A 14,028-nucleotide genomic window follows, 5' to 3' on the forward strand; every position below is an offset into this window, starting at 1 on the left:
TAGGGACAGGAGGCTGCTATGGGAGGAATTAGCGGGTGTTATGAGTTGGTGGGATATGCCTTGGTGTATTGGGGGTGATTTCAATGTAACTCGCTTTCCCAGTGAGAGATCAAGTGATGCTCATTTAGACTCGTCCATGATGGAATTCTCGGATTTCATTTCGGATCAAGGGCTCATGGATCTTCACTTGATTGGGGGTTTGTATACATGGTCTATTTCAAATGATCCCCCCCTATGGTCAAGGATTGATCGGTTTCTTATTTCTCCGGAGTTGGAGGCACGGTGTCCAGGGGTTAAGCAAAAGAGACTCTCTCGCCTGTGCTCGGATCACTTCCCAATTTTACTAGAGATGGGGGAAGTGTCAAGAGGGAAGAGGCCGTTTAAGTTTGAGAACATGTGGCTTAAAGCAGATGGTTTTGTGGCCCAAGTGAAACAATGGTGGGATTCCTATGAGTTTCATGGTTCGCCAAGTTTTGTGTTTGCTAGCAAGCTAAAGGCCTTAAAGCTGAATTTGAAGATTTGGAACGAAGAGGTTTTTGGTAACCTTGATAGGAATAAGAGGATGCTTCTTGAAGAGCTTCGGTTATTGGATGAGAATGAAGAAAGTAGGGCTTTGGAGGAAGGGGAAGTTAGGAGGAAGGCGGTTGTGGCTCGAGAGCTAGAGAATTGCATGCTTATGGAGGAGGTGAGTTGGAGGCAGAAGTCCAGGGTGATGTGGCTAAAGGAAGGAGACAAATGCACGAAATTTTTTCACTCCATAGCTAATTCTAATAGAAGATACAATTCTATGGATTCTCTCATGATTGGAGACAGCATCTCTTCAAATCCGTCCGAGATTAGTGAGCATGTGGTTGAGTTCTATCAAAGACTTTTTTCGGAGCAATGTCACTGGAGGCCGATGGTGGATGGTATCTCCTTTGATTCCATTTCGGAGGAGGAGGCTAGATGGTTGGAGAGAGATTTCGAAGAAGAGGAGGTAAGGAAGGTAGTGTTTAAAATGAATGGCAATAAGGCGTCGGGTCCTGATGGGTTTTCTATGGCATTCTTCCAAGTTTGTTGGGAGGTGGTGAGGGAGGATGTAATGAAGGTGTTTTATGCTTTTCATGCTGGGGAGAGGTTTGAGAAGAGCCTTAATGCCTCTTTCATTTCGCTAATTCCGAAGATTCCCGGAGCTACTAATCTCAGAAATTTTCGGCCTATTAGCCTTGTGGGAGGTATGTACAAGATCATAGCAAAGGTGTTAGCAAATCGAATGAAGGTTATGCTGGATAAGGTCATTTCTCAATCCCAGAGTGCCTTTATTAAAGGTAGGCAGATTCTCGATCCTGTCTTGATTTCTAATGAATGCCTAGACAGTCGGCTGAGATCTGGGGAACCAGGGGTCATATGCAAAATGGACCTAGAAAAAGCTTATGACCATGTGAATTGGGGTTTCTTGTTATACATGCTTAGGAGGTGTGGTTTTGGTGGGATTTGGTGCTCTTGGATTGAACATTGTATTTCTTCGGTGCGGTTCTCAATCCTGATCAACGGCTCGCCTAATGGTTTCTTCAGCAGCTCCAGGGGTTTGAGACAAGGGGACCCTTTATCTCCTCTGTTGTTCGTCTTTGTGATGGAAGCTCTAAGCAGAATGATTTCGGCGGCAGTGAACGGGGGTTTTATTGAGGGGTTTCAGGTCGGTCATATTACTACGTCTCATCTTTTGTTTGCGGACGATACTTTGATTTTTTGTAATGCTAGGCCTGCCCAGCTTCGGTATTTGAAGAGTGTGTTTCTGTTGTTTGAAGCTGCTTCCGGGTTAAAAGTTAATTTGGCCAAGTCGGAGATTATTCCAGTGGGGGATGTGGTCCAAGTGGACAGGTTAGCTGAGATTATGGGGTGTGGGGTTGCTTCATTGCCTGTTAGGTACCTTGGTTTGCCGTTAGGGGCCTCTTGCAAGGCTACACATATTTGGGATGAAGTTATTGAGAAGATAGAACGTCGGTTGGCCGGGTGGAAAAGATCTTATCTGTCTAAAGGGGGGAGAATAACCCTTATCAAGAGTACTCTCGTCAATTTGCCGACGTACTATTTGTCACTCTTTCCCATTCCAGGTAGTGTTGCAATGAGGATCGAGAAGTTGCAGCGGGACTTTTTATGGGGAGGTCTAGGCGATGAGTTCAAGTTCCACCTGGTGGGGTGGGCGAAGGTTTGCACTCCGATGAAGGAGGGAGGTTTGGGTATCAGGAACATTAGGGTCTTCAATCGCGCCCTCTTAGGGAAGTGGTTGTGGCGTTATGGGTTAGAAAGAGATTCTTGGTGGAGGGCTGTAGTGAATGCGAAATTTGGTAGTCTTTGGGGAGGGTGGTGTTCCTTGGAGCCGGGGGGTCCTCTGGGGGTAGGGTTATGGAAGAACATTAGGATGGGGTGGGCCAATTTCCAAAGGTTTACTCGATTTCAGGTTGGGGAGGGGTCTAAGGTGCGCTTTTGGCACGATCTGTGGTGTGGTGATTTGGCTCTTAAGCATGCCTTTCCAGGTTTATTTAGCATTGCCTGCGCTAAGGATGCTTCAGTGGCGGAGCATCTAGAGGTGCTGGGAGGCACTAACCAGTGGAATGTGAGCTTTTCTAGAGAAGCGCATGATTGGGAGGTGGAGGTGTTGGCTTCTTTTTTCCAGGTGTTACATGCTGCTCAAGTGAGGCGAGGGTGTGAAGATAGGTTGTGGTGGAATTCTTCCAAAAGAGGCCGATTCGAGGTCAAGCTCCTGTACGCCGCCTTGGCGAGTCCTGTTGGGGGAGGATTTCCGTGGAAGAGTGTGTGGCGTACCCAAGCTCCTCTGAGGGCGAGTTTTTTTGTGTGGTCGGCGGCTTTGGGAAAAATTTTGACCTTGGACAATCTTAGAAAGCGACGGGTGATTGTGACAAATAGGTGTTGTATGTGCAAGAAGTCCGAGGAGACGGTGGATCATCTTCTCCTTCATTGCGAGGTAGCTTATACTTTGTGGAGCACCTTCTTCGGGCGGTTTGGGTTGTCTTGGGTGATGCCGAAGAGGGTTTCGGTTTTTCTCGCTTGTTGGTGGTCTTCGGGGAGGAGGGAGAGTGCCGCGGTGTGGAAAATGGTGCCTACGTGTTTTTTTTGGTGTCTATGGAGGGAAAGAAATAATAGGTGCTTTGAGGATGTGGAGGGGACTTGGGAAGACATTTTAGCCTCTTGCTTTCAAACTTTGTATCTTTGGACCGTTGCGCATGTCTCTCCTGTTTCGATTAGTTATGATGATTTTCTTTTTCGTTTTTCTCCTTCTAGTTAGGTGATCCTATTGTATACTCCCAGTGTACCTTGGGGCGCCTATACGCTTTTTAATAAAACTTCTTATTACTTATCAAAAAAAAACAGCTTTGCTTGTCGCATTGCATGCATTTTGCATTTTCCTTTCTGATCATATCTCGTACTACGTAGAAACATGGCATAGTATGATCTTTTTGCACTTGCTTACCCATTGGTCAATCATTTCTGGTGCATGATGGATATGAACTTGATATTTGCTTCTTTCTTTTTTTGTTGCATTTTACCATTCTCAGGTACATGCTGCCATCCCCCGATTGGTTCTGCATCTTCATGATGATGACATTAATGTCCGACAGGCATGCCGGGTATTTTCTTACAATCCTTTTTGTTTTCTCTTGGCATGAACCCTGCTAGAGATTCTCTAATGTGACTGACCCTCCCTCTCTCTCTCTTTCTCTCTCTTAACAGAATACCTTTAAACGGATTTCGCCCTTATTGGAAACACAAGGATTGGTTTCTGTGTTTAACACACATTGTTTCAATTCTGATCACCGGTATGCATTAACAGATCTTTAAACAATTGAGTTGTGAAACAATATAAATCCATCCTTGATGTTTCATTATGATGGAAAACAGTACAATATAGTTCCTTGTCTCTTTCAGAGGTGACTATGAGGACTTTGTCAGAGATCTTACAAAGCAACTTACTCAACATCTTCCCTCCAGAGTTGATACTTACATGGCATCAACAATACAGGTTCACATTTGCTGAAATGCTCTCATATTAATAGAAAGTGATATCTTTGCTCACTCATCTTCAGTTAACGTCACCTCTAGCTTCTTGTTAATGTAGATGTTTCAGATATTCATGCTCCCGGCATCTTAACATAAACACCCCCATATGGACGGAAATTTCCTAAAAGTTGGGTTGTAGGAACTTCTAAAAAAAGTGACATGTGTCCCTTAACATGTGAGAAGCACATGTTTTCTCACATGCTTAAAAAACACTCCACTTATTAGAGTTGGGTCCTACAACCCAGCTTGAAAGAAATTTATGTCCCTTCCATATTATGGCCATTTTATATGCAATGTATAAGGATGAAGAAGAATATATAATATTTAGTATCTTGACTGAAATATGTCATGGAAAGATTTATTGATTGGTATGCTTGATTTATTCATGATTAATTATGGCTTGCCTTATAGGCATCTTGAACACGTTTCATTTGGTTATGAAGGTTTTGCTTAGGATTAGCAGCAACGAGAATACATGGAATATATTCATGATCTTTTTCTTGTGCGCCACCAAAATCATAGCAATATCTTTAGTTTTAATTCTTAAATATGAGTTTATCAACTTTGAGGTAAAGTTCATGTTGTTGGAACCTGGGAAAAAACTTAGGTTTCATAGGGTTGTGTTACCTTTTGCTTAAAAGTGAATCACATTGATACCTGAGTTGTTTCCATGTGTGCTGAGGCAGGCTTTTGATACACCGTGGCCAATAATTCAGGCAAATGCTGTTTACTTCTCCAGTAGCATGCTTTCTCTTTCAGATGATCAGAACATTTTATCTCGTTACTATACACAGGTATTCTTGTATGTAGGTACTAGATGTTGGGTGTTATAATTGAACAAATTTACAAAAATTATACCTTCTTTCAGGTGTTTGGGATTTTGGTAGGGAAACTGAGTCGCTCTGCAGATGCAATTGTGAGAGCAACAAGCTCTTCGGCCCTGGGTTTGTTACTAAAATCCTCCAATCCACTCTCATGGAGAGTAGATCGACTCGATCGCACCGACTCTAGTCGAAGGGCACATGAGTCAGAGTCTCCTAAGAAATAGCAACGATTAAAAGAGGATGAAAATGATTGTGTTGACTTGTGAGCTTTGAGATCTGTCCCCGTTGTCTTTACAAAAGTGATTGACTCGATCGGTTCTAGTTGGCGAAAAAAAGAGTTATGAGAAATTGAAATGAACAAGAAAAAGTGAGGATTGCTAATTGAAGCACATTTGGCAATTTCTGGAGCTCTTTATCTATGTTCATAGAAGTGTACAGTTCTCTGTAGTGTATCTATAGTGAGACGAAGTCATTTGTTGAAAGCTTGTAACTGCAGTTTTGTACGCTAATATTTTGTCCCAAAGGTAGCGTTTGAATTTGGGTTTGTTGATGTAACAGTAGTGTTAAGTTGCATATGACATGAGAAAGGTTCACAGATACCACATATTCCTTTTCTCCGTTAGAAATAATATTGTAGATCTTTTTCCCGTCCAAACTGGGTATGCAAGGTACGACCATCTTCTTGTAATTTGAAGTTCAAAAATTCCAAGACCCAAAAAAAAAAAAAAAAAAGGTTAAAAATTTCAAGGAAAATTGATAAATTCCTGTGTTCTGACGTATTTGGTGCATGTTAATGAAGCCATCGTGGGAGTTTAAACAAAAAGTTAGAAGGAATTAAGTATTGCCTTGTCTACTAATTATTTTGCTTTCCTTTATCTGCAATTCATTCATCTTTCTTCAAGATCTCTCAAGCTTATAAAAGCCAAATGTCCCCGAAATTATCACCTTATTGTAATTTGGACTTGTATACTATGGAAATGTTTCGAGTTACTTTGAGTGACTGTGTCAGATTTGGCTGTTAGTTTGGATGTAAAAATTACACGTGACTAGCATGTGTGCTTGACATAAAGCACACATATTTTTATGTGATTGATTTGTCCCTATTTTACTAATAAAATTAAAAAAAAAAAAAAAAAAAAAAAAGAATTGGCTCAAAGTCTCTGTTCAAATGAACTGGGGTGGTTGGAACAAAAAGTGGTTGTGGCTACTCCCAACTGAACATCCATATTGAATAGCTGGAAATGTCCTGTTATCGAATAACAGGATGCAAGCTCACTGCAATCAGAGTCATACGTAGCTTGGAAGAGAGAGAGAATTCTAGTTCTATCTGTAACCTCATCATCTTTGGAAGAACCAAAATTCATGTAGCGACTCCTATATTGGATCCATACATGCAGAATCAAACAAACTGCACCCACAGAATTCTACTTTTCTCTGTAACCTCATAATCCTTGGATAAGCTTGCTTGCTTGTGTAGGCTCTTACGCCACCAGAAAGGCCCTTGGATTGATGGCCAGGCTGCCTCACGCGTGCATATTTAAAAGGAAGAAGAAGCCTACCCAAAGGAAGAAACTCATCAATTGCCATGGCTTCCCAAGCCCACCAGCTTCATTTTCTCTTGTTTCCTTTGATGGCCCAAGGCCACATGATCCCCATGGTAGACATTGCTAGATTGTTAGGACAACGGGGTTTGATTATTACCGTTGTCACCACACCACATAATGCAGCCCGTTTCGAAACGACCATTGCCCGTGCTGTACAATCTGGTCTCCAAATTCAATTGATTCAACTCCAGTTCCCATGTGAAGAAGCGGGATTACCAGAAGGGTGTGAGAATTTCGACATGTTACCTTCAATAGACTTGGCTTTCAATTTCTTCACCGCAATTGAAATGCTATATCAGCCAATGGACAAGTTGTTCGAAAATCTAACACCCCGGCCAAGTTGCATAATCTCTGACATGTGTTTACCATGGACAGCAGATCTTGCTCGCAAGTTTCATGTTCCTAGGATTTCTTTCCATGGAATGTCTTGCTTCTGTCTCCTATGCATGCGCACTTCACGCATTCCCAAGGTTCAGGAGAGCATAACTTCAGAATCTGAGTACTTTGTCTTGCCTGGCTTGCCTGACCAAATTGAAGTAACTAAAGCCCAGCTGCCAGGACTCCTGACTCCAAATTTGAAAGACTTCACAGAAAGAATGGTAGCAGCTGAAATGGCATCATATGGAGTAATTATGAACACATTTGAAGAGTTGGAGCCTGCATACATCAAAGAATTCAAGAAGGCAAGAAATGATAAAGTCTGGTGTGTTGGCCCTGTTTCACTTGGCAACAAAAACGACTTGGAAATGGCTCAGAGAGGAAATATTAAGGCCTCAATGGATGAGCACCAATGCATGAAGTGGCTGGATTCGAGGGAGCCAAGCTCTGTGGTCTATGCATGCCTTGGAAGCCTTTGCAATCTGATACCTTCCCAACTGATAGAGCTTGGGATGGGCTTAGAAGCGTCAAAAAAACCATTCATTTGGGTTATAAGGGGAGGAGATAAGTTAGAAGAATTGGAAAAGTGGATTAAAGGAGATGGATTTGAGGAAAGGATCAAAGGGAGAGGCCTCTTAATCAGGGGTTGGGCTCCCCAAGTACTTATACTATCACACCCTGCAATTGGAGGGTTCTTAACACATTGTGGTTGGAATTCAACAATAGAAGGGATATGTGCAGGCATTCCTTTGGTTACTTGGCCTCTATTTGCAGATCAGTTTTTGAATGAGAAACTAGTTGTACAAGTGCTGAAAATTGGTGTTAGGATTGGGGTAGAGGTTCCTGTAAAGTTGGGAGAGGAGGAGAAGATTGGAGTGTTAGTGAAAAGGGAAGATGTTAAGAGGGCCATAGACAGGCTGATGGAGGAAGGAGTAGAAAGAGAAGAAAGGCAAAAAAGAAGCAGAGAGCTCAGTGAGATGGCAAAGAAAGCTGTGGAAGAAGGGGGATCTTCTGACCTCAACATGAAATTACTAATCCAAGATATCATGGAACAAGCAAGTGGTGGAAATCAGAAGTAATGCACGTATGTAAGAGTAAGAATTGCTTCTTTTTGTCTAGAGAGGGAAATTTTCTTCAATATTGCTGTAAAAATTGCTTCTTTTTGTCTCATTTTATTACAAAATTTTGTGACTTTGTATGAGAACTAGCACAATCGTGTCGCAAAGAATGCTTCTAGTAGACTATAAGAGACATCAAAAATTTATTTGGTCAAATGGGTTTCATATGTGCATTCTTACTATTGTTGTCCAATTTAGTAACAATTCAGACAACAAATATGTAAGTCGTTATTTGATCTATTTATCTAAATAGGTGGTCGAGTAGTCCAAAATGTATTTGAACAAATAAGTTTCATCTAAGTTCTCCCATAATTGCTGTTAAAATTACTAGCAATGTGTTAAAAAAAAGAAGAAAATTCCAATAAAAAAAAAAAAAAAAAAAAATAGAGCCACTCAAGTTGGCGACAATTTTGATTCTTGAACCAAGAAAGCTTATCTCTAAGGACATGTGTACATGAAGCACTGTAGAGTGGGGGAGTGATGATACAGAGAACACGTGTTTTTTAATATTTTTAAAAAAAAGTTTTTAATATTAAAATAATTTTTATTAAAAAATATCACGCCCGTGTTCTCTCTATCATCACTCGGTGGGAAATGTACGCTTAGCAGGCATGCATCATGCTCGACAGGGAGTGAGAGTAACTTGAATCAACTTCCACGTACATCATCATATTACGTATTCACAAGGAAAGTAATTATCTGTATCCACAGCCCACAGGATACCTTCACATAAGCCAAAATGCTATATGTAGACTCTGACATCACCATATATTAAGACCTTTGGAAGAAGTTAAAACAGTCAAACCAAATGCATGAAGGCTCCATCTATCCCGAGCCGCCATGCATGCCTTCCCTGGCCCATCACATCCTCATTAACTCTTATTATAATATTTCTTAAACTACCTAACGTTAAAACATACTTGATTTGATTTTCATGAAGGATCCTACTCGTTACTCTTTATAATTTATTTTATTGAAATCATTGTGTCATGCAAGTATGCAACCTTGGCAGCTAGCCTATGGATTGATGTCACCCTCCAAAATTCATGCATAGCAATAGCTATCAATTCTTTATGTTCTATAGCATTATTCTTTGCAAATACCTTATTTACTATTGGAGAGACGGCCCAGCATCTTTATCGAATCAATGTGAATCTGTGGACCATATATCATCTCCATATAAACTAATGTTCTTATGTAAGCTCTTGCATCACCACCAAACCACCACTGCAGAGTCATTTAAATCTTGTTATCTGTCAGAGAACTCTTTGTCTACCACCGGATATATGCCATGGCTTCTCAAGCTTATCAGCAGCTTCACTTTATTTTGTTTCCAATGATGGCGCAAGGCCACATGATTCCAATGATGGATATTGCCAAATTGCTGGCGCAGCGAGGCGTGGTTGTCACCGTAGTCACCACAACACATAATGCTGCGCGTTTCGAACCAACCATTGCTCGTGCAGTGCACTCTGGTCTCCAAATCCAAGTCATCCGACTTCACTTTCCATATCAAGAAGCAGGTGATTTTTCAAAAACTGTAGCTTTAATAATTTAATTTATATTCTGATGCGTGTGAGCCAGGAAAGTGAATGACGAATATAGAGTTCGAACTCAATGACAAAAACAGGATTCGAGCCCATGAATTCTGGTATTTTAAACTGGCTTTTATTTCAAAAAACTTAAAAAACAATTAATTTAATTATTTAATTTATATTCTAACGACAGGAATACCAAACGGGTGTGACAATCTCGACAAGCTTCCTTCACTACAACTGGCCATGAATTTCTTCGGTTCAACCAGCAAGCTGAAAGAGCCAGTGGAGAAGTTGTTTGAGGAGCTGGCACCGCCACCAAGCTGCATAATCTCCGACATGTGCTTGCCGTGGACGGCTGATATTGCTAGCAAGTATCACATCCCAAGACTTTCGTTCCTCGGCGTAGGCTGCTTCTGTCTCTTGTGCTTTCACAATTTACGTGTCCACAAAACTCACGAGACCATATCCTCGGAGTCTGAATACTTTTTTGTGCCGGGCTTGCCTGATCATATTGAATTCACTAAATCGCAAATAGCTATAACCGCAGATCCACAAATGGAAAAACTTGGCCAGAAAATGATAGAGGCTGATTTAGCCTCATATGGGGTTCTGGTTAATACTTTCCAGGAGCTAGAGCCAGAGTATGTCAAAGAATATAGGAAGGCAAGAGAAGATAAAGTCTGGTGTGTTGGCCCTGTTTCTCTTTGTAACAATGAACATTTAGATAAGGCTGAGAGAGGTAACAAAGCCTCCATTGAAGAATATCAATGCTTGAAGTGGCTTGATTCTCAACAACCCTGCTCTGTTGTCTATGCCTGCCTTGGAAGCCTATGTAATCTAATAACTTCCCAGTTGATTGAGCTCGGATTGGGATTGGAAGAGTCAAAGAAACCATTCATTTGGGTCATAAGGGGGTCAGCAAAAAACAAAGAAGAGTTGGAAAAGTGGATTTCAGAAGACAGATTTGAAGAAAGGATTAAAGGGAGAGGCCTTTTGATTCGGGGTTGGGCTCCCCAGTTACTGATATTGTCCCATTCTTCAGTTGGAGGGTTCTTAACGCATTGCGGTTGGAATTCAACCATAGAATCAATATCTGCTGGGGTGCCGATGCTTACATGGCCGCTCTTTGGAGACCAGTTTATCAATGAGAAACTTGTAGTGCAGGTGAGAAAAATTGGTGTGAGGGTTGGGGTGGAGGATCCTGTGAAGTGGGGTGAGGAGGAGAAGATTGGGGTGTTGGTGGAGAAGGAAGATGTTAAGGCGGCCATAGACATGCTAATGGATGAAGGAGAGGAAAGAGAGGAGAGGAGGAAAAGAGCAAGAGAGCTCGGGGATATGGCAAAGAGAGCTGTTGCAGATGGGGGGTCTTCTCATGTCCAAATTACACAGCTGATTCAAGAAATTATGCGACAAGCAGGTTGTGAAGAGTCAACCTAACGGACTTATATTAAAGATAGAGTTATTTCTCTTCATCTCATGATACCAAAGTGCAGATTGTTGATTGCTAAATTCATTTTGATGTAAAAAATTATACGCGACTAGCATGTATTTTTATGTGATTGATTTGTTCCTATTTTAATAATAATAATAATAGACACAAAAAAAAAAAAAGAAAAAAAAAAATTGGCTCAAAGTCTGTTCAAATGAACATGGGATGGTGGAAGAAAAAGTGGTTGCGGGTGGCTACTCCCAATTGAACATCCATATTGAATAGCTGGAAATGTCCTATTATCGAATAACAGGATGCAAGCTCACTGCAATTAGAGTCATACGTATCTCGGAAGAGAGAGAATTCTAGTTCTATCTGTAACCTCATCATCTTTGGAAGAACCAAAATTCCTGTAGTGACTTCTGTATTGGATCCATGCACGCAGAAGCAAACGTACTGCATCCACAGAATTCTACTTTATTCTGTAACCTCATAATCCTTGGATAAACTTGCATGCTTATGTAGGCTCTTACGTCACCAGAAAGGCCCTTGTATTGAGTGCCAAGCTGCCTCTTGAACTGTCATGCATATTTAAAAGGAAGAAGAAGCCTACCCAATTGAAGAAACTCATCAATTGCCATGGCTTCCCAAGCCCACCAGCTTCACTTGGTCATGTTTCCTTTGATGGCCCAAGGCCACATGAATCATGATCCCCATGGTAGACATTGCTAGATTGTTAGCTCAACGGGGTTCGATTATTACCGTTGTCACCACATCACATAACGCAGCCCGTTTCAAAACAACCATTGCTCGTGCTGTAGAATCCGGTCTCCAAATCCAATTGATTCAACTCCGGTTCCCATGTGAAGAAGCAGGATTACCAGATGGGTGTGAGAATTTCGACATGCTACCTTCAATAGACTTGGCTTTCAATTTCTTCACCGCAACTGAAATGTTATATCAGCCAATGGGCAAGTTGTTCGAAAATCTAACACCCCGGCCAAGTTGCATAATCTCTGACGTGTTTACCATGGACAGCAGATCTTGCTCGCAAGTTTCACGTTCCTAGGATTTCTTTCAATGGAATGTCTTGCTTCTGTCTCTTATGCATGCACACTTCACACATTTCCAAGGTTCAAGAGAGCATCACTTCAGAATCTGAGTACTTTGTCTTGCCTGGCTTGCCTGACCAAATTCAAGTAACTAAAGCCCAGCTGCTAGGACTCCCGACTCCAAATTTGAAAGAATTTGGTGAGCGAAGGACAGCAGCTGAAATGGCATCCGATGGAGTAATTATGAACACATTTGAAGAATTGGAGCCTGCATACATCAAAGAATACAAGAAGGCAAGAAATGATAAAGTCTGGGGTGTTGGCCCTGTTTCACTTTGCAACAAAAACGACTTGGAAAAGGCTCAGAGAGGAAATATTAAGGCCTCAATGGATGAGGATGAGCACCAATGCAAGAAGTGGCTAGATTCAAGGGAACCAAGCTCTGTGGTCTACGCATGCCTTGGAAGCCTTTGCAATCTGATACCTTCCCAACTGATAGAGCTTGGGATGGGCTTAGAAGCATCAAAAAAACCATTCATTTGGGTTATAAGGGGAGGAGATAAGTTAGAAGAATTTGAAGAGTGGATTAAAGGAGATGGATTTGAAGAAAGGATCAAAGGGAGAGGCCTCTTAATCAGGGGTTGGGCTCCCCAAGTATTTATACTATCACACCGTGCAATTGGAGGGTTCTTAACACATTGTGGTTGGAATTCAACAATAGAAGGGATATGTGCAGGCATTCCTTTGGTTACTTGGCCGCTATTTGCTGATCAGTTTTTGAATGAGAAACTCGTTGTACAAGTGCTGAAAATTGGTGTTAGGATTGGGGTAGAGGTGCCTCTAAACTTGGGAGAGGAGGAGAAGATTGGGGTGTTGGTGAAAAAGGACGATGTTAAGAGGGCCATAGACAGGCTGATGGAGGAAGGAGTGGAAAGAGAAGAAAGGCAAAAAAGAAGCAGAGAGCTGAGTGAGATGGCAAAGGGAGCTGTGGAAGAAGGGGGATCTTCTGACCTCAACATGAAGTTACTAATCCAAGATAGCATGGAACAAGCAAGTGGTGGAAATCAGAAGTAATGCACTTATATAAAGAGTAAGAGTGAGGGAATTTTCTTCATTGCATGTAAAAATTGCCTTCTTTTTGTCTTGTTTTATTACAAAATTTTATGACTTTGTAGGAGAACTAGCACAACCGAGTCGCAAAGAATGCTTCTAGTAGACTATCAGAGACATCATAGTTGGTGTTTGCTCTTGGGTAGGAAAGAAAGCTCTTTTAAGCATTTCTGAAAGTGAAATATACATTACCAACGAATTGGCCGGTCTACAAAATAGCAACTTTTATTATAAATTACCTCTATATTCTGAACTTCCGTGGCAAATTTAATTAGGAACTTCCACCCATTTTGTTGAAAGAGACACAGATGGGCTATTTTGGAAACACCTTCTAGGATAGCTTTTCGAGGTTATAGCAAAATTAAAATTAAAGTTAAAAGTATTAATAAATAACTCAAAATATAAAAATACTAAAAAAAAAAAAAAAATTCTTGAAACTGTTTTTACCTTAATATCACAACAAAAAAGTAAAAGGCATCATTTAAAAAGTTATACCAAACAATCTAAATGGCTTGTGACTTATATATGCCAAGATGAGAACAAAAAGAAAAAAAAAAGGGAGGGAGATTGACATAAAGATAATCAGGACGGAGCCGACTTTCAATTTGGGGAAGGATCAAGGGCCAAAATTATTTTGGGAGAAACTAATTGGCAAAAAAACTTTAAATTATTTTTTTTTTTTTACCTTAATTTTTTTTTTCTTGTAATTTGGGGGTACCAGGGCCACTCACAGTCCCCCTCTAAATCTGTCAATGAAGATAATAGATAGAAATATTCAGCAATTTTAATGCCTGAATTGCAAGAATTTAGGCAACAAATGTGAGTCGTTATGGAACCCACTTGCACGGGTAGGTGGCAAGGCAGTCCAAAATATATTTGGTTAAGTAGGTCTCATATTGGTTCTCTTAGGGCTTGT

General features: G+C 41.0%; 3 protein-coding genes and 1 pseudogene across 8 annotated transcripts in view; all 4 read left to right on the plus strand.

The window, feature by feature from the left end:
- Window positions 1-5,487, plus strand: part of LOC132191465 (protein SHOOT GRAVITROPISM 6) — a 29,959-nt gene extending 24,472 nt beyond the window's left edge. For all 5 annotated transcript variants that reach the window (XM_059606486.1, XM_059606487.1, XM_059606488.1 and 2 more), the window contains 5 exons: window positions 3,558-3,629; window positions 3,733-3,818; window positions 3,928-4,021; window positions 4,746-4,853; window positions 4,928-5,487. In XM_059606486.1, coding sequence (XP_059462469.1) covers window positions 3,558-3,629; window positions 3,733-3,818; window positions 3,928-4,021; window positions 4,746-4,853; window positions 4,928-5,107 — 540 coding nt within the window. In that variant the 3' untranslated portion in view covers window positions 5,108-5,487. The remainder of the gene's footprint in view (window positions 1-3,557; window positions 3,630-3,732; window positions 3,819-3,927; window positions 4,022-4,745; window positions 4,854-4,927) is intronic.
- Window positions 5,488-6,092: 605 nt separating this feature from the next.
- Window positions 6,093-8,163, plus strand: LOC132191467 (UDP-glycosyltransferase 73C25-like). Its single transcript, XM_059606493.1, has one exon. It carries the CDS (start codon window positions 6,469-6,471, stop codon window positions 7,942-7,944), a length of 1,476 nt encoding a protein of 491 aa, XP_059462476.1. The 5' UTR covers window positions 6,093-6,468; the 3' UTR covers window positions 7,945-8,163.
- Window positions 8,164-9,274: 1,111 nt separating this feature from the next.
- Window positions 9,275-11,138, plus strand: LOC132191526 (UDP-glycosyltransferase 73C11-like). Of its 2 annotated transcripts, none has more exons than XM_059606595.1 (2): window positions 9,275-9,506; window positions 9,712-11,138. In XM_059606595.1, exons 1-2 carry the CDS (start codon window positions 9,275-9,277, stop codon window positions 10,956-10,958), a joined length of 1,479 nt encoding a protein of 492 aa, XP_059462578.1. In that variant the 3' UTR covers window positions 10,959-11,138. The 2 variants fall into 2 exon arrangements, with proteins under 2 accessions (XP_059462578.1, XP_059462579.1); XM_059606596.1 differs by lacking the exon at window positions 9,275-9,506 and adding an exon at window positions 9,570-9,634.
- A 10-nt stretch (window positions 11,139-11,148) lies between these two features.
- LOC132191525 (UDP-glycosyltransferase 73C25-like) lies at window positions 11,149-13,365 on the plus strand (annotated as a pseudogene).
- Window positions 13,366-14,028: the final 663 nt, after the last annotated feature.

The sequence above is a fragment of the Corylus avellana genome, chromosome ca9 (assembly GCF_901000735.1).
Source record: "Corylus avellana chromosome ca9, CavTom2PMs-1.0".
NCBI lineage: Eukaryota > Viridiplantae > Streptophyta > Magnoliopsida > Fagales > Betulaceae > Corylus > Corylus avellana.

Excerpts from the sequence above, each read along its gene's own strand:
- LOC132191467 (XM_059606493.1), top strand. The coding sequence starts at position 6,469 with ATGGCTTCCCAAGCCCACCAGCTTCATTTTCTCTTGTTTCCTTTGATG.
- LOC132191526 (XM_059606595.1), top strand. The coding sequence starts at position 9,275 with ATGGCTTCTCAAGCTTATCAGCAGCTTCACTTTATTTTGTTTCCAATG. Across the intron at positions 9,507-9,711 it reads CTTTCCATATCAAGAAGCAG|GAATACCAAACGGGTGTGAC; the intron begins GTGATTTTTCAA and ends TTCTAACGACAG.